Raw genomic sequence first — 18,837 nt, 5'->3', positions numbered from 1 at the left:
TATGTTTGTTTTGTTACAAAGTTACAAATCAGGACCAGACCAAAGAAGAAATCCTTGGGGCAAGGTCTGCGGAGGGTGACAGACACTAAGCTTCCAAGTCCTCTGGCACATCCTCCTGTCACCCCCCTGGTACAGCCACGTGCATCTCCAATCTGAGAAACTCTCCCAAGCTTTCAGGTATAGTGTTTATTGATCCTCACCGCATGGCCATGATTGACTGAATCATTGGCTATACAACTGAACTGACGTCCCAAATCCTCTGCCATCCTTGGAGGTCGGGCTGGTATGATGTGGCTCAAAACCCCAACTCCATAGACAGTTACATGGTTAGTCATTCTAACATGGTCAGCCCCTACTCTGGAACTATTTAGGGACCTACCATGAATATCAAAGACATGCCCATCACTTGGAAAATCCCAAAGATTGGAAACTCCCTACCAGGAACCAAGGAAAGGCCAGCCAAATTCATCATATAAGTTGGCCTTACTAAGGATTCTGGCTAGGCTGGCTTACCTGTACGTAAGATTGAATAGAGTGATCTACATGAGTTGGCCAGATTCTTCTGCTATTATTTTGTTGCTGCACTGACTATTATGCTAAAAAGAGGGACATTGCTGGAAGAATTCAGAACATATATTATCCAATATAGTTTTTGGCCTCATGGTATTCTTTGAGGACTAGTCTTGGATAACACAGATATTTAGTGAGTGCTAACTATGTGATAGGCACCTAATGTGAATACAGCTGAAGAAACAATCTATATTTACATACTGCTTAAAACAAATACATCTATCTGCACCGAACTAACGTTACAAACAAATCATCTTTGCCTATTCATTAAAGTATGTCTCACGAATTCTTTACTAAAAAATATTCTATCATTGGGGCGCCTGGGTGGCTCAGTCGGTTAAGCGTCCAACTCTTGATCTCAGCTCAGGTCATGATCTCATGGCTTGTGAGTTTGAGCCCCGCATCAGGCTCCGTGCTGAGTGTGCTTGAGAATCTCTCTCTCCCTCTCTCTCTGCCCCTCCCCCACTCGTGCTCATGCTCTCCTTCAAACATAAATAAACTTAAAAAAATATTTCATCATTACGTTACTTGTTACCTAAATGCTCATAGTGGGGTTCAGAAAATATGCCTTGGGGTATGATGGAAAGGGACTTGAAATCCAATTAACTGTGAGCTAGTGAGTACTTACCCTGGTCCTCAACCTCTGTATTTGCAAAACATGAACATAAACCATCACATCTACTTAGAGAGGCAACATGGCTAAGAGCCTTACTCTGGGACTTGGCTGCTTGACAGACAGCTCTGGTTCTTTCTAGCTCTGGTTCTTTCTAGGTGAGAAATGTCACCTAATCTCTCTGGTCACAGCTTCCTCATCTGTAAAATGAGGATAATACTTGCCCTCATAGAGCTGTTGTGAGGATTAAATAAACTGTTGAGTATTTCACTTAAAATAGTGCCTGGCACCTAATAAGCACTTAAATTTTAGTGATTTTAGTAATTATTATTTTTAATTCCTTTATTAATTATATTACTTATACGTGGGTTGTTGGGATCACACAATATTTACGAATGCTTTTAGAAAACCTGACACAAAGTATACATTCAAATATTGATTTCCTTTACTATAGAAAAGTATTCTGTATTTCAAACTATTCACTAAGGGTACTCTATGGACACAAATAAGTGAGACGAAGTTTGCTTCCATCTGATAGCAGGTAAAAAAAGGAAATGGAAGTAAAAGGGTTAGGCTGGCAAACCAATTTTTAAACAGTGCTCAACTGTTTAAAATTGGGGGGTGGGGTGAGGAATTCTTAACAGGCAAAGACAAAAAAAATTAGAAAAGCATGTACATAAAAGGATGCCTTGAAAAGTTAAAATTATAATCTTTTATCAAGAACTCGGGAAAACTGATTTTTTTTTTTAATGGCACAAATTTCCTTACCGTCTTAAGAGTTTAAGAAGGCATAATGAAATATAAATTAAGATTCCTTTCATTTTAAAATACGAAAACTTAAAAAATGATTACCATTTGGGGAAAAATACCCTCGGAGTATTTTAACATGTAACTGATTTTCAGTCAGAATTCCTTATGGCTAGACCCTTAAATTATCACGGGCTCTGTTACACCCACATATGCACATAACAGGTTAAAATTACCATCAGAATACAATGGAATTTTCAGAACAAGATTAATATTCCAAGTATATTATACTCACAAAATATAAGTGATATCACCAATAACACAGAAACTAAGCTGTTTTAACTAGCATTACTTATGCTGAAAATGAAGATTAATTGGATTTTTTTAATACAGTGGAAGCAATTCCAAAACTCAACTGCTACAAAATAAGAGCCAAAATCTTTACGAGTTTATACTCAAAACTGTGCAAACAAGATACTGTACAAATTTGGTAAAATCTACTTGTGTTTCTTACGTTTACCCTATTTAATCTTTAAGCTGCCAAATTAAATTTCACTTTTATGAGAAAAACTGATGGTTTTATTATTTTATTATAATTTAAGGCATGCATTATTTTCCCTTCAATTAAAAAATCCAAATCATTAAATCTTTTAGCACTTCTTTGATGAATAGTAGCAATTTTTTCTGAGACACATACTTACAGGTTGCAGGATGACTCCTTTTATTATGCTGTCTATATTTCACAGAAAACTTAAAGCACGTTTCCTCTAATACTCCTACTAAATTATCGGAGAAAAGCCTAAGTTTTAAAGTTTCTGTAAAGACTTACTCCAACCTTCACTTCCCTCTTCATAACAAAATTCTAATAACACATTTATTTAAAAAAATCACAGAATAATTTTTATTTATAATGAAGTTATTCTTTCTAGACTTTAAATCATCAGTTCACTCTTATAACAGAGAATCATTTAAATAACACCACCAAAATGTAATGAAAACAAAACAATCTATTAATTGATATTATTATATCAATTTCTTTGATATGTCATAATGATATCCAATTAGTTTTGCAACATGGTCCATTTCCAGTGCAATTCTCAACAGGTTGCTAAGAAATGTCAGTCCTTCGCACTGACATTTGATTCTAAGGCGTGCCAGATGTGGCTCTCTTGATTGCTTCAGAAGTCAAACGGTTAAACAAGTATCCTGAAGAAAAGGCTGACTTCGTAGGTGACCCATCCACAAATGGGTAGCATGCCTTCAGATCCTTTGGTTTTTATAATAATCCCTTTGGAAAGTTAATTACTTGATGATTACTCCCTTAGAGTTCTGTTTTAAACAGGATGAATCACTCATTATACGGTTTGTGCCAACGTCCTTGACTTTCTCATTTCCACTATTTTGTTTATCAGATCATATAGTGCTGGTAGTCTTAGTTTATCCATATTTTTGCTGTAAACATTGAGAAATATACCAAGGACAACTAACAAACCAGACCAGACATACCTAAGAAAAGAAGGAAGGAAAAAATATTAATATCAAGGTAACGATTTATTGTTAATCACAGAACTTGGTGATGAGTTAACAATAATTCTTCAATAAAATAAACATTTTGTTATTGGAGGGCCACCATGACACTAAAATAAAAAAAACCAGTATTTTTAGACCAGATTAGATAGAATTCCTATTATTTATGTTAAGTATAGGTACAGAGAAGATATTTTACAAAATATTAAATACAGTTCATTTGAATTTTGAGGATAATAGCAAATTCAAGTCCATGTCCTAACCAATAGTCTTAAGAGTCTAAGCACTGAATGTGTAAATCTGCCAGTGGCCATCTTGGGAATTCAACAATCTACCCAGTTATCCCAGTTGGGTGGGACATACAGAGGTAAAAAGGGGCACATCCTGAGAAAGTAGGGGAATTACATGGGTTGCTATAATGTATACCTAGCACATGCACAAAGAGAAACTGATTACAGAAAACAAATACACCAACTGAAATTTATCTGTGGTTAACTTTAAGCTTATACATTGATAATTTCTAGGTTTGAATCTTCTCAATTACTAAGCAGCATAAATTGAAAGGATACTAATTTTAAATGTATACCAGACAGTAAAGAATACAGTAAATGCTTTATAAGAAGCCATAAACTAAATAAACTTACAGAATAGATCTCTACCTCAAATCTTTGTTCTAAGGGGAACAAATTGTTCTAAGGGGAACAATAAACTTAACAACTTTATTTATTTTTTTGTTTTAATGTTTATTTTTTGAGAGACAGAGAGGGACAGCGTGAGCAGGGGAGGGGCAGAGAGAGAGGGAGACACAGAATCCGAAGCAGGCTCCAGGTTTTGAGCTGTCAGCACAGAGCCCGAGGCAGGGCTCGAACCCATGAACCATGAGATCATGACCTGAACCAAAGTTGGGCACTTAACGGACTAAGTCACCCAGGTGCCCCTAAACTTAGTAACTTTAAAAACCACATATATATATAACTTATATAATTTATGTATTACATACATATAATTTATACTTTTGTACTAGGGCAAGGCAGAATCCCTTCATCTCAAGACATCACTCACATGCACTTATACTGGAAACAGGGTCATGCTAGCACTGGAACTCTAGTTAGGCAGTTTAAGTGTACAACATGATTTCTTCAAAATAATTACATGCATTTCTGAAGTAGCAGAAGACACGTCAATAAAGTATGGCTCCAGATAAAACTGATTCTTTACAAAGAAATTAAGGAAATAGGAAATGTGAAACCAGGTACCTGCAAGTAGAAAAACTTGTTGAATTACAAACTACTTACTGAAATGTGAATGGTTTGGAGAAGAACATAAATGAAAGTACGATAGTCATTGCTTTTCTTCCGGTTGTCACTGTAGGGAGAAAAAAAGGTTGCTTTAGAATGTGCCTACTAATATCTATCTTTTAGAATATTTTGGAAATCATTTCAACAAATATTAACTAAGCCTGCTATGTGCCGAGATCTACATGACACGCTAAGAAAACAACAGAAACCAAAAAACAAACAGAAAGTTGCTGCTGGGGTTATGGAGTTAACAGTCTGGTAGAGGGTAGAGACATTAAATCATACAGTTAAATGTTAAAGTACAACTGTAATGAGTACTTGATAAAGGCCACGACACTAGTGGGGCATGTTAATCCCTTAGAGATGCTTAGTCTGGCAGGAAAGAAAGGCTTTCACGAGGAAGGTATGATTAGGTAGAACAGGTATTATTCTTTAAAAGTAGTAAGCTAAATTCCTAGGAGTGCTATCTGCTTTAACTCATATGTGGAACTTGAGAAGCTTAACAGAAGACCATGGGGAAAGGGAAGGAGAAAAAAATAGTTACAGAGAGGGAGGGAGGCAAACCATAAAAGACTCTTAAATGCAGAGAACACACTGAGGTTTGATGGGGGGTGGGATAGAGAGGAAGATGGGTGATGGGCATTGAGGAGGGCACCGGTTGGGATGAGCACTGGGCGTTGTATGTAAGCGGTGAACCATGGGAATCCACCCCCAAAACCAAGAGCACACTGAACACACTGTTATGTTAGCCACTTTGACAATAAATTATATTAAAAATAAATAAACAAATCAAAGTAGTAAGCTAAAGGATAAAGTAAGCTAATATCCTAATACTACTGGTCATGTCTGGGTAAGACCATGAATAATCTTGACATGGCTGTATTAACCTTTACCGGTCTTTCAAGTATTATTTTAAGTCTGCTGTTAGGCATGAAGCCCTCCTCCCTGTCCCAGCCAGGTAGAGGTAGGACTCAGCAAATATCTCCATGGTAGCCCTGTTCCCCGCCTTGCATTATTACTTGCTATCCTCTCTCTGGACTGTGTGTCTTACTTAGTTCCTTGTCTTACTCATCCTTGTATCCCCAGACTACAGTCCCTGGCACTCAATGTCCAATGCATGAATAAGTGAACTCCAAATGAAGAAAGTTTTGGAAATGTGTCAGAGCCTGACTCCCCAGATCTATTTTTCCTTCTGTGTTATTTTTTATGCTCTATTTTTACCTGGGCATACCTTCCTTTCCTACAGTCAGGTGCGGTCATGTGATTAGGTTTTGGCCGGTGAAAAGTGAGAAGTGCTGTTTCTAGGGGTGTGTGATTTCTAGGAAGATTTTCTGAAGACAAAGGTGTGTCCTTCATCTTCTCTCCACCCCACTGCCTGAAATGAGGATGAGGACAAGCCGGCAGAGAAGACAGGAGTCCGGCTTCCTGATGAACGTGGAGCCACCACAGCAGTTCAGGAGGTAGGATCACATATGGGTTAAGAGCATAGGTCAGGAGCCAGACTGCCTCCGTTGGAATACTGATTCTGCAACTTACTAGCTGGTTGACCACTGGGCAAGCCACTTAACCTCTCTGTGCCTCTGTTTACCCCTTGTAAAATGGAACAACAACAGTGCCTACTTTATTACAGGATTATTGCGAGATGAAAATGAATAATGTATGTGAAATGGCTCTGGGTACATAATGAAGGTTATATACATGCTGGCTATTATTATTGCCACTGCATTTCTTTTACACGGAAGAGAAATAAACCTGTCTGCACCTTTAAGACAAGGACTGCATCTCATATTTTTTTATACCAACTACAGGGTTTAGATAATACGTATCAATTGATATCAATTCCCTTTTGAAGAGTTATCATCTTTAAGCGAAACTGGAACCCGAGCTAAGTATATGAATTTGTAATCTTTCTTGGTAGTATGAGATAACTTGACAGATTATACATATGGCCTCACCTACAATTAAATGCCCTCTGTTTACCATTAGCAATACAAACTTTAGCAGGGGAGTCATATGTGAACAAATAAAGAGAAAGTTTAGGATTTAAATCCATTTGCTTAATTTATTCTGTAGTATTAGACTATTCCCTTAAAAGTATGAAATGTTAAAATCAGCTATAAATGGCTAATGTGTGTGTGCATTATGATGCAAACCTTACAAATCTCTGATAGAAATGTTCAAGTCCAACCCAGTCTCTTTCCAAGAGAGAAATGAAGGCCAGAGAAGAGGAAAGAATTACTCTCCAGGCCACATGCCATTAAGCATCTGAGCTGGGACGACGTTCTACCTTCTCTGACATCCCAAACCAGCCACACTGCATCCAATCCTGGGCTCCTTTCAGCGCTCTCTCCATATGGGAGATGCTGAGTGCATTTGTCATCTGGACCATTCACTTGGCAAATGGTACGAGGTTAGCACATGGAATCATCTATCTCTTTCACTGGGCCTCACCTGTAGCCTCTCATCTGTTTTCCTGACTCCTCCAAAGCATAACAAATATAACTTCCATTCCTCTAAAGTGTCAAGCAAAGTTCCTGCACAAAGCAGGTGCATAATAATTATTAGTGACAAGAGAAGCTAATCTGGCTAATGCCCCAGAAAAGGTACCAATGAAGGTCCAAAGCTTTGTTTGAAATACAGCTGCCAAATTTCCCGTGCATCAAAACTAGAATTTTTGTTATAAATTAAAAGTGTATATAAAAGCAGCATTTTTCTCTGAAGGTATTTGGCCTATCACACTTAAAAAAATTTTTTTTTAATGTTTATTTTATTTTTGAAAGAGAGAGAGAGAGAGAGAGAGAGAGAGAGAGACAGGGAGGGAGGGGCAGAGAGAGAGGGAGACATAGAATCTGAAGCAGGCTCCAGGCTCTGTGCTGACAGCTCAGAGCCTGATGTGGGGCTTGAACTCACAAACTGCGAGATCATGACCTGAGCTGAAGTTGGACACTTAACTGACTGAGCCACCCAGGCGTCCCATAGCCCATCACACTTTTTAATAAAAAATTCTTTTAATGCATTTAAAAGTTACTATTTAGATATATATACATATTTGATTTTAAAATTAAACCTTCAAATAAATAAAATATTATGAGGAAACATCATTTTCTTTAGAATTTTAAAGAAATACCATAAGCCAAAAAATAAATTGATGAAATACAACAATTTTCTTTTTAACGCAGAGTAGACGCTGCCCATATCTTTTGAAAATGAGAGTCAGAGAAAATTTAAATGTTTATTTCATAATCTAAGCAAGTATATCATTCATACCTGTTACAGCAAGAAGTGCACCGAAAATTTTAATCAAAGCCAGAACAAAGGAGATTCCAAAATACCCAGTGAGGGAAAAAAGGAAAGCATAACCGTAGGTCTGAATTGGATTCTGCAACATATAAAAAAAGCCTGTTAGGAAAATGCAAAACAAACCCTGAGGTATTACAAATGAAATAAAACTACAGATTTTAATCAACCTCCTGAGTAGTAATAAGCCATTCAACAATGCAGTCAAGCAAAGATTCTTATTTAGTTCTGATTTAATGGAAAAACAATGATGAAATTAAAAATCCCAACTTTTACACATTATGCATCGCTTAAAAATTAACTTATAGGGTAGAGCAAGGATAAAATAAATTTAAATATAAATCATTTCATTTCTGAAATAATTTCTGATCTGCATATATTATATTAAAGGAGTTATCAAATTACATAAAAATAATCTTTTTGAACAAGAAATACAGAGGAAACTATTTAATGGGAGATGTTTATTTTTAAAAATATGATTAGTGTTTACCTTTGAACAAAATGTTACTGCAGGGCCTAATCCACTAGTGCATGTCAATCCCAGTAAAATGTACACAAAACCGATGGAATACGAATACAAAACCTATAGTAGATAAAAATATAGTGGAAAAAAATGCTATCAAACCAAAGGTAGAAAATGAAGGATTTTTAATACATGGCTTAATTAAATGTGAAGAACAAACCATTTTTTAAGTAACATCATTATTTCAATACGGCCTAACTTTCTCAAGACGATGACAGATCCTGTTTCGAAGTTTACAGCTTTTTTTACATATAAGGTAACACAGCAGTACTGATCCTTTCATATATACGGTCACATAATATTCATTTTTTTGCCTGACTCAATTACTGAAGTCAAACCACATTTTATTGTTGGGGTTCTAAAAACACATATAAATAAAACAAAATAACTTTAAAGCTACTTATTAAACATGAAAACACCCAAACGTTAAATTTGCAAAGAAATTAAAATATAAGGAAAATAAGCAGTATCTGGCATATCTATTGCTTCGTTTCCCAGTTTTCCTACCAATCTTTCTATCCCGGTTTAGTATACTCTCAGAACAGTCAGCAGCAGCATCGTCATCAAATTTACAGACCTGTGACGCTGCAGGTACCGTGTTAACAATGCTCTCTATGACTAATTCCACTTACGCCTCAACCTGCAGATGAGGAAATTAAAACTTAGAGACAGTAAGTCATTTTCCCCAAATAAGAGAGCTCGCCAAGTTGGGATATAAACTGAGGTGATCTTAGCCCAGAGCCTAAGCTCTTAACCATTGTACTTCTAACTATTTACACTTCCTTAATTCTCTGATCTTGACCTTACCCAGGAAGAGTGGTGACGATCATCAAGAAAACTTCTGACCGAGATTAAAGACTCCTTTAAGATGCTCACTCTGCTGACAAAGTAACAGGAAAGACCATTCCTATATACTCTTAATGTAGTACGTTCTGTCTAGCAAGAGGTTGGTTAGAAAATTAATGTAAACATACATATGGTAACTTTCCTATATATAAATACCAACCAGGTAGAAGGTATAGGGAAAGAAAGAGCATTATTAGCAGTAACAACAGCAAAAAGATGAAACCCCTAACAATAGCTTCAATAAGAAATATGGATTTATATGAAAAAAAAAATTAAAATCTAAGGGACATTGGAAAAAAAAAACACTTGAATAAAAGGAAAGTCATACCTTATTCTTGGACTGAAAGAATCAAGTGTATAGATGTCATTCTCCCTAAATTAAGTTATAATTCAGTGCTATACCAATCACAATAGCAATGCGATTTCTAGTTTATTTGGGGATATGAACACCCAAGAATAACCATGGTAGTAATATTCTGAAAAACAAAAGGAACATTGCTGGCTAGTCTTAGCAGATGGTAAATGTATGACAAAGCTGCTGTCATCACATGGTTTGGGTGCAGAAAGAAATCCAAAAGAATATAATTCTGAATCCTACATTACACTATGATATGATAAAGAAGGCACTTAGGCTGAAAAGTGGATCTTTCAATAAATGAAATTGGGGCAAGTGGATAGCCATATGGAAGAAAAATCTTTTAAAGTGTTGGCTAGATCGAAGCTTTAATTAAAAAGGAAATCATAAAATGGATAGGCAACCTGGGTAAAATTCTTAAATCTTAAGAGATGGGAAAGCCCTTTTCAATCATAATATGTTTCCAGAAGCCATGAAGGAAAGGATCAACTATATAAAAATCACAAGCTTCTAAATGGAAGATAATACCAAATACAAAGAGAGGAGAAAAGTGATGTCACAAAGGATTTTTTAGTATGTAAAAAACTCTAGAAATAGGGAAAATATTCATCAAATATTATACAATAAGCTCCATAGTGGTAATGGTATTTTTACTTTTTCATTTCCTGTAATGTTTGCATGGATTACTTTTGTGAAAATAATGATGACAAACCAGTTGGAAAATGCCGTGCCAGTCTCCAACACCAGAAGTGGTTCGCAAAATGAACCACGTCACCATTTCTGAGCCTGTCCATCGTGGAGAAAAAAACACCAGAGCACTTACCATTTCTGAGTTGGAAGCATTGTGCAGTTTCATGGCTTTCTCTTGAACGTTCCCAATGACGGCGTCCGCACACAGCGCCAGGGAAATAAGGATCACACCTTCAAGAAAGTGCAGAAAAATACAACCTCCTTATTTAAACATGTGAATGACACTCAAGATTTACCAGAGATTTAACTTGGCTGAAAAACCAAAGCAGATCTTAAATCACATTTGCTCAGTAAAAATGGATTATTTTCATCCACAACCAGCAATAATTGGGCGCATAGATGATAACGTCAAAAAAAAAAGGTAATGGACACTAATAAACTACATTAAAGTTGTCACCTTACTGTGTTTCATTATTATATAAAATAATAGTTCTGTTTAGGTTAAATGTTTGAAAGGAATACTCTATTAAACACATACAGAAGAAATTCTTAGGAGCTCTATCGGGACTGGTAGTTAATTGAAAAAATCAGATGAGGATGGAAATCATAAAAGAAATTACCTACATTATTAAAACATTTAAAACACATAAACATACACATAGTTGCCAAGGTCTTTTCTTTGAATATGTGTCCTAACGAAAACCATACTCATAACACACACCGTTAATGATTTCCCAGTTGTTTTCCTTAAAAAGCATACAGGAAAACACAGGAACTTCGGACACAGTCGGGGGGCAGAATCCCTTCACGCTTTTATGATATCCTGCTATTTTTACAGTTGTTTCCTCCACACCTAATTCAACAATGATTCTGTTGACTAGTCAACCATATTGTTTCAATTAACAGAAACAATTCTCTCTTCAAACTCATTTTTAAACAATTTAAAAAAAATATTTACTTTTGAGAGAGCGCAAGTTGGGGAGGGGCAGAGAGAGGGGGACAGAGGGTCTGAAATGGGCTTTGCACCAACAGCAGTGAGCCTGATGTGGGGCTCGAACTCGTGAACCATGAGATCATGACCTAGGCTGAAGTCGGACGCTCGACGATTGAGCCACCCAGGTGTCCTTCATTTCTGCGCAGTGCAAGCAATATTATTACCTAGTTGTAACAGTACAACTGGCATGTACAAATCTGGAAATCAACACACCAATGCGAATAGGCACATCTACCTAAGAAGCAGGCGGTTGGTTACCTGAAGTGTTCAGGACACCGGTCACCAGCCATGTGCTTTACAGAAAGAACAAAAAGCAGCCTTGGTTACGTCTGTGAGTCTGCTGGGACCTACGGGAATTTCCCCCTTTTCATTTTTTTAAACAATGCAGAAGCAATTACACAGAGCAGAAAAATATATGCGCATGTGTGTGCACTTGAGAATTTTCAAGTTTTCATACTTATTCTTCAGTTTGCCTTTTCATCATCTAACTTTGTGGTATTTATTACCTAATCATACATTTTTATTCACCAAACTTGATCCTGAATGCTCTTTTACTTATTTCAAATATGAAACCTGTCCTTGAAACAAAGACGGGCTATTGTTGAAGACTTGAATACAACATCCTCGCTCCCGGCAGGCTATTCAAAGACATTCTAAAAATGTTTTGAACAAAGGCAACACAGCATGAAAATGCTTGAACTACATTCTAAGGGGAATATTTAAAGGCAGACATTTATCTGCATAAGTAAATTCAGATATATTCACTTTACACATTCAAAGTTTTATTTATGTCTATCTTAAATAACTACCTAAACAGTTAATCTAATCTCCTTTAGATAATATATTATTACAGATCAGAGACCATGATAAGTGCTCATCAGTTATTCTTAATGATGAAGTATGACCAGGTTCTAATTTTCTTACAAAATATTTCCATGGGAGTCGGAAAAGGTCAGCGGTCATGTCACCTTGAGAGGTTGCAGGACCACCGACACCACTGACACCACTTCAGCCCATCTTTACTGTCACTTTCACCCTCAGCACGCGCATGCGCTTTCATTCATACCCACTGTTCCATCACCTCAGTCAATCCTCCCACCACCTCTGTGTGAGGCAAGCTATCATCATGATCTCTGTTTTAAGGGGAGAGTACAAAGGGGTCTGGCACTTTAGCCAGGGTTATAATTTTAAGTGATCTGAACAGAATTTGAAGCCGTGATTCTGACTGCAAATTGTGCCTTCTCTAAAACTGCTTTTTCAATAAGTAAAAGAGTCAATTACCTCAGTTTCCATACATAATTCTCCTTTGAGAGTTGCTGACATGAAGCGTTCTTGAAAAATCTACACCATGTCAGACACAACTGTAACTATAAGCTTCTTTCTCAGAGGAAAACTCAGTGAAGTAATGATCACCTGTACTCTGAGCAAAGTTGAAACAGATGTTGTAAGAGGGTCCATCAGAATCTTTTGGTTGTTGAAGGGTTACTCCAAGAGGCTGTGCTGGTTACATTTAAACCCATTAACTTAGCCTGGTTAACCAGGTTAGTAAATAAAGAAGGCTGACTAACAGCCATGAAAAAAATTTTTGATTCTTAGGAATAGCAAAGCTGATGTAAATAATTTTCTTCATTATCTAGTACCTTTTTCTCATGAATAAATTTTTTCCCTTTCTTCAGAGTTCCTATGAACACGTATTTTATTTTATTTATTTATTTTTTTATTTTATTTTTTATTTATTTTTTTTAAATTTTTTTTTTCAACGTTTATTTATTTTTGGGACAGAGAGAGACAGAGCATGAACGGGGGAGGGGCAGAGAGAGAGGGAGACACAGAATCGGAAACAGGCTCCAGGCTCTGAGCCATCAGCCCAGAGCCTGACGCGGGGCTCGAACTCACGGACCGCGAGATCGTGACCTGGCTGAAGTCGGATGCTTAACTGACTGCGCCACCCAGGCGCCCCAGTATTTTATTTTATTTTTACTCTCTTCCCCCCGTTGAGGATCTACTGGCAATAAATGCAACCATATAAAAGCATAAATTATGAAAAACATAGCCATGATGTGCCCCGCCCCTCAGCCCAGGCCCTAAAAAAAGCCCTTCTGAGGGAGGGAAGAGAAGAACTGCCTAAGAACACTGTTGCCCCTGGGCCTGTGGGAGAAGCCAGGTGCTGCTTCAGCATATCTGGTAGTCAGTAGAGCAGGACAGCTCACACAGCTGGCCCTTGAAGTCCAGGTCAATGGTGAAGTCCAGATCTCGATTATTATTGGCCCTGGGCTGAATGTCAATGGTGCCAAAGATCTCTCCGCCTGTTTTCACTGTCAGGTGGTCCTCCATGTAGAACACTGTCTGCTCCTAGTGCGTGTGCAGGGACTCAGGGCTGGTGGACAAGCCTGTCCTCTTGGGGCAGCAAGTAAACTTGATGTTGAAGTAGGCCACCAGGGCGTGCTTCACTTGCAGGCAGAAGGGGGAGGTGAAGATTAGGTCTTCCACCTTGACAGTGTAGATGTCCACCTCCTTCATGAGGCGGGCATTGGTGACCAGCTGCTTGGGGTCCACCACATCCACCAGGGGCTCTCTGATGGCCATGTCTTTGACACAAGATATGTCAAAGCCATATATGTTCTCCCACCAGTGGATCTTCATAGTCTTCGTACAGCCGGTCTTCAATGGTTGTCACATACAGCATGGCTCAGTCTGGGAAGATGAGGCCATTAGGTGTCAGCCACTTGTCTGGAACACCATATTGAGCATCGACTTGTAGAAGGGGCAGCAGTCCATCTACTCAGTGATGATGATGTCTACCTTCTTCACTGGAACCTCTACTTTCTCCACCTTCCCCTTGGTGATGGTCACCACACGGTCTAAACTGTTGGTTTTGACAATCTGCACCACATAATCAGAGATACTGGAGCACTGGATCCCAATGACCAATGACCTTGCGGGCTCCAGCCTTGGCAGCAAACATACAGAGGATCCCTTGGCCAGAGCCCAGGTCCAGTACCATGTTGTCCACAAAGAGGTGTCAGCTATGAAACATGGAGTTTTGGTACATGAGGGTGAGTGCCTCATCTTTCAGCATCTCTTTCGAAATGCCAAAGTGAGCACTGGAATCAAGGTAGTGATCTTTGCATGTCAGCACTGGGCTTCCTGCTGCTTTCTGCCTGGCCCCAGGTGACCTCCATGATGCAGTCCGTGGCCTTGGCTGCTGCCACCTTTACCTGCACCTACTCCTCCTCCGGCCACCGAGACCTGCCCTGAACACGTAAGTATTTTAAATACTACTTTTGTCAGGCTAGGAGATGGGATGATACTAAGCTTATGAATAAAACTCAACAGTATAAGAATGACAATACTGTGTATATAATAATATAATAATTTCTCTTCAAGGTCTTTAGAACAAAAACAATATTATAACACATTTTTTATTCTTATTTAGTTCTAAATATAGAGAATACCTATTTTGCCTGTGAAAAATCTAAATTTTATTTGCAAAATTCCACGGGACACACAAGGAGGAAACTGTTCATGGTGGAAACTTCAAGCACTGTAAGGTTAAAGACATATTTAGAGTACACAGTTCTATGTTAACATATAGCATAACTTTTCCTCTTTAGCTAAAATAATGACAAGTAAATGTGCAATTTAAATTTTTTTTAAAAAAAGAATAAAAAGTTACTACTGTGATTCTCCTATAACTAATGTGTGTACTTCCGATTCAGCCCATAAGTAACTCATCTATCATGTACTGGATCACAGAAGGTTTTGACTGGCCGCACAGCGTTTTGTCATGTCAAGATACCAGAGCACTAAAAAGAACTGTTACATTTGCAGGGTTGTAATATTTTTACTACATCTTATACAGAAAGTCCGAAAGCTTTATGTCAGATACGAAAATCATAGATGTCACACTATCGTTTAAAATTCTCACGAAATTATAAAAGTTCTTACTCTAAACCCAAATGCCTGTAAAATCTGAGCAGCACAAACAATTTCCTTACCGGTCAGGTTGAAATTTGGTGCAACCGTGCTGTCAGCTAGGGTGAACCATATCAGGCCAAGGCTCATACATATGGCAGCAGACACATCTGCAATGTTGTAACGCTTCCCTGTGTAAAATAAATGTAAGCCAACCTCATTATGCACACGCCCACTTGACACAGTTTTAGATCTATGTGTCTAACCAAGTATAGCAGGATCTGCTTTTTATATCCAAAGTCAAAAACATACGAAGAATGCTTAGATCAGTGCCTTAGACAGTCACAGAAGGGCTTCGGAAAATTAAATTACCAATGAGCAGCAACATGTCCTTAGGAGTTAGAGATGAGATCCTACCTTATCTGTTACGGTGAGTAAATATGAACATTTAAAGTGCATGGACATGAGTGCCTTTTTCCTTCGTGTATATTATAAGATTCTGAATTTTCTTACAGCCCATACGTTTACAAAGTAACCAGAGCAATTTTTCAGGCTGCATAACTGTTTAAGTTTGCAACTACCATAATCAGAATTGGTGCGAATGAACCTATTTTAGTAGATCCACATCTAAATAATAAAATCATGTAGTATAACTTTTTGGTAAGGATTGTTAAGGACGTATTACACATGCATGTGGTTTTTAATAGGGAAGGGTATCAGTACTTTTTCCTGCATCAACAGTTACCCTGAAATTATACATGAAGTAGTTGACATCCATACTTTCATTTCAAAGGGCTTTTGTGGGAAGGCCTCTAATGTAAAAAATGAAGTCAGGCTGTGTAAGAACTTTAGTGAAATAGAAACCCTTGATTGTCAAAACATGAATATTCTGCATGACTGTTATAGAAACAACAAAAATGTGTTCCACTTGCTATCATTGCTTCCTCTTTCGCTCCTATTTCCACATAGCCTGTAACTTAGTTGGGGCTCTAGGAAGTCAGTGAGCCAGCAGAGTTGGTAAAAAAGCAGTTCTGCTCAGGTTAACCTTTACTTCAGTGTGAGAACTGTCCGTGTGTATGATGGAGGTAGAGAGAGGAGCCCTGCAGAGCAGAAGAATGAAAGAATTGAAAAGAGGAGTTTTCTAGGTATTTCTGAGCTACGTCTTCAATAGATGAATGCAGTATTTCTGGAAATGTGATGGATTCCCGACTAAAAGAAAAAGTAATTTAAAAAAGTACTATTTTTATTTTTCCCCAGTCCAAATTACTGACGGCAAAGACTAGGGGATATTGCAGAAGTATCAGTGTTTTTATAATACCTTATTTTGATATAATGTCACTCAGAATTGTTCTGATATTTCGAATGTTCATTAAAAAATATTAATTGGAGTTTCAGGTTTTTCCTAATGCTAGATGCCGTAACAGATCCTCTTAGTTTCAAACAGTATGAAAACATATCATTACTATACCTTGAATAAAAACTCCTCCTAGCATAACAGGAATCAATTTGCAGCACTTGAAGATGACTTGGGTGGGATAATTCAGGTAGCCCAAGGAAGTATTTGATAACCCCATAGTACCCACAGTTAGAAAAGCTATTATCATGTAGGTTTTTCCTGGTATTCTGTAAAAGACAATTTTTAAAATCTTCATTTTGGGACCCGATTCACACTATTATAAGATAATGTGTTTACAATGTGTAAATGTCTAATTTCTGATGAGTATTTCTACAAATACTGGTGAAATACCACTATTTTAAAGGTTATCACGCTGTATTCATACAAAAGAATGTTGGTAAAAGCAACAATTTACCCAATTTAATTGATCACAAGTGAGAACTTTCAGCTGTGTGAAACACGGTGTACCACAGAGTTCTGCAGATTCTTCTGGGTGGTCTGAAACGTTGGTAAGAAGTTTTTTTTTTAATTTTTTTTTAACGTTTATTTATTTTTGAGACAGAGAGAGACAGAGAATGAGCAGGGGAGGGTCAGAGAGAGAGGGAGACACAGAATCGGAAACGGGCTCCAGGCTCTGAGCTGTCAGCACAGAGCCCGACGCGGGGCTCGAACTCACGGACCGTGAGATCATGACCCGAGCCGAAGTCGGCCGCTTAACCGACTGAGCCACCCAGGTGCCCCGGTAAGAAGTTTTTTAACAGCAGTTCTACCTACGTATAAAAACCATCTTGACTAAATTTGGAAAAAAAGAGTTTTAAAAAACATTGACCTCCATAATGGTAAAAGGAACCTTAACTAATTTTCAACTTCTAAATTGTTGTTTCCTAATGTTCCCATCTAGCATTAGGAAAAATACGTCTAGCCCTTCTGCTAAAATATTCTGAGCAGAGTACCTGCAGAAAAAGTACATGGCAGTTTAAAAGGCTGAACGTGATTTTTATCACCACAATGTCATATGGGTGAACTCTAATTCTGTATTCCATAAAATGTTAAAACAATTAGCTTCAAGATGAGGTATCTGATTCCCCTCCTCACGATTCCAAATCACTACCTGGGGTCCTATCTGAATTTCCTAAAGGGGATTTTTAATATGATATCTTCAGAATTTTGCACTATTATTGTGCACTTTGACTGGATATTTATTGGTCTAAGATAACCCTGTACACTGGTGTGACTAACACGTGAAGTACTATGCACATAATTAGATTATGCTGCATACTTAGATGTAGCTTCCATTTTGGGATTAAATCAAGGCAACAAAACTCCTCCATAGTTTTTATTTGGCTAGATATAAGGCAAAATAATTTACTGGAAAATTCAATTAAAATGTATCCTTCCATTTACATTTCAATTTTCAGGCCTTTCCTACTCAACCGCTAATAGAGTAGTCAACATTTAAAGTCCGTGTGGAAATAACGTGGCATGCCCATATGCATCAGTGGAGAACACAAACACTGATTTACATGCTGTCTGTGGGGTCTAATCCTCAGTGAGGCATCATCAGGGAAGGACAGCACTACTCTTCCAGGTAATGACAGAAGTCACAGTGGTCAAATTTCCTCAGAGATAAATTGCAAATAGTGGCCAGAAAATTAAAAAAAAACCTCAAGTCAGAAAAATCATAAGGAATGTTGATTAAAAAGTAGCATAACACAGGTCGAAAGAAAACCAGCCTGAAACTCAGGAGACCTATATTCAGAAGGTCACAACTCTGAGAGCAACTTGCCATAGAGACTCATGAAGGCCCCAGCCTCCTCCAGGGGTGTTCGCTCACTGGTGAAACCAGGAGGTTATTAGATTCATCATCCTGCCTCTGGGGTGCTCACTGGGTCTGTTTATTTAGTATCTCAATTTCTTACTTCTTTAGACATGGTGGGGAAATTGTGACTTTAAATAGCCCCTACAAAACCAATTTGACAGATCTTCCTTAAAAACTCAAAGTAACAACAAAGTTACAAGGTAATCTTTGGTGAAAAATAACAAGTAGCGGGTTCAGGGTATTGCAA

General features: G+C 37.7%; 1 protein-coding gene and 1 pseudogene across 10 annotated transcripts in view; both read right to left on the bottom strand.

Annotated features, from left to right (window-relative positions):
* Positions 1–1,495: 1,495 nt before the first annotated feature.
* Positions 1,496–18,837, bottom strand: part of SLC35B3 (solute carrier family 35 member B3) — a 28,364-nt gene continuing 11,022 nt past the window's right edge. For all 10 annotated transcript variants that reach the window (XM_045057147.1, XM_045057146.1, XM_045057144.1 and 7 more), the window contains 7 exons: positions 16,844–16,998; positions 15,459–15,566; positions 10,600–10,697; positions 8,543–8,635; positions 8,023–8,134; positions 4,753–4,822; positions 1,496–3,436 (listed from right to left, as the gene is read on the bottom strand). In XM_045057147.1, coding sequence (XP_044913082.1) covers positions 3,286–3,436; positions 4,753–4,822; positions 8,023–8,134; positions 8,543–8,635; positions 10,600–10,697; positions 15,459–15,566; positions 16,844–16,998 — 787 coding nt within the window. In that variant the 3' untranslated portion in view covers positions 1,496–3,285. The remainder of the gene's footprint in view (positions 3,437–4,752; positions 4,823–8,022; positions 8,135–8,542; positions 8,636–10,599; positions 10,698–15,458; positions 15,567–16,843; positions 16,999–18,837) is intronic.
* Positions 13,337–16,877, bottom strand: LOC102901266 (annotated as a pseudogene).

Source organism: Felis catus, chromosome B2, assembly GCF_018350175.1.
Source record: "Felis catus isolate Fca126 chromosome B2, F.catus_Fca126_mat1.0, whole genome shotgun sequence".
NCBI classification, from domain to species: Eukaryota; Metazoa; Chordata; class Mammalia; order Carnivora; family Felidae; genus Felis; species Felis catus.
The sequence above is the reverse complement of the archived record's forward strand: the minus strand, read 5'-3'. Positions and strand labels throughout refer to the sequence as shown.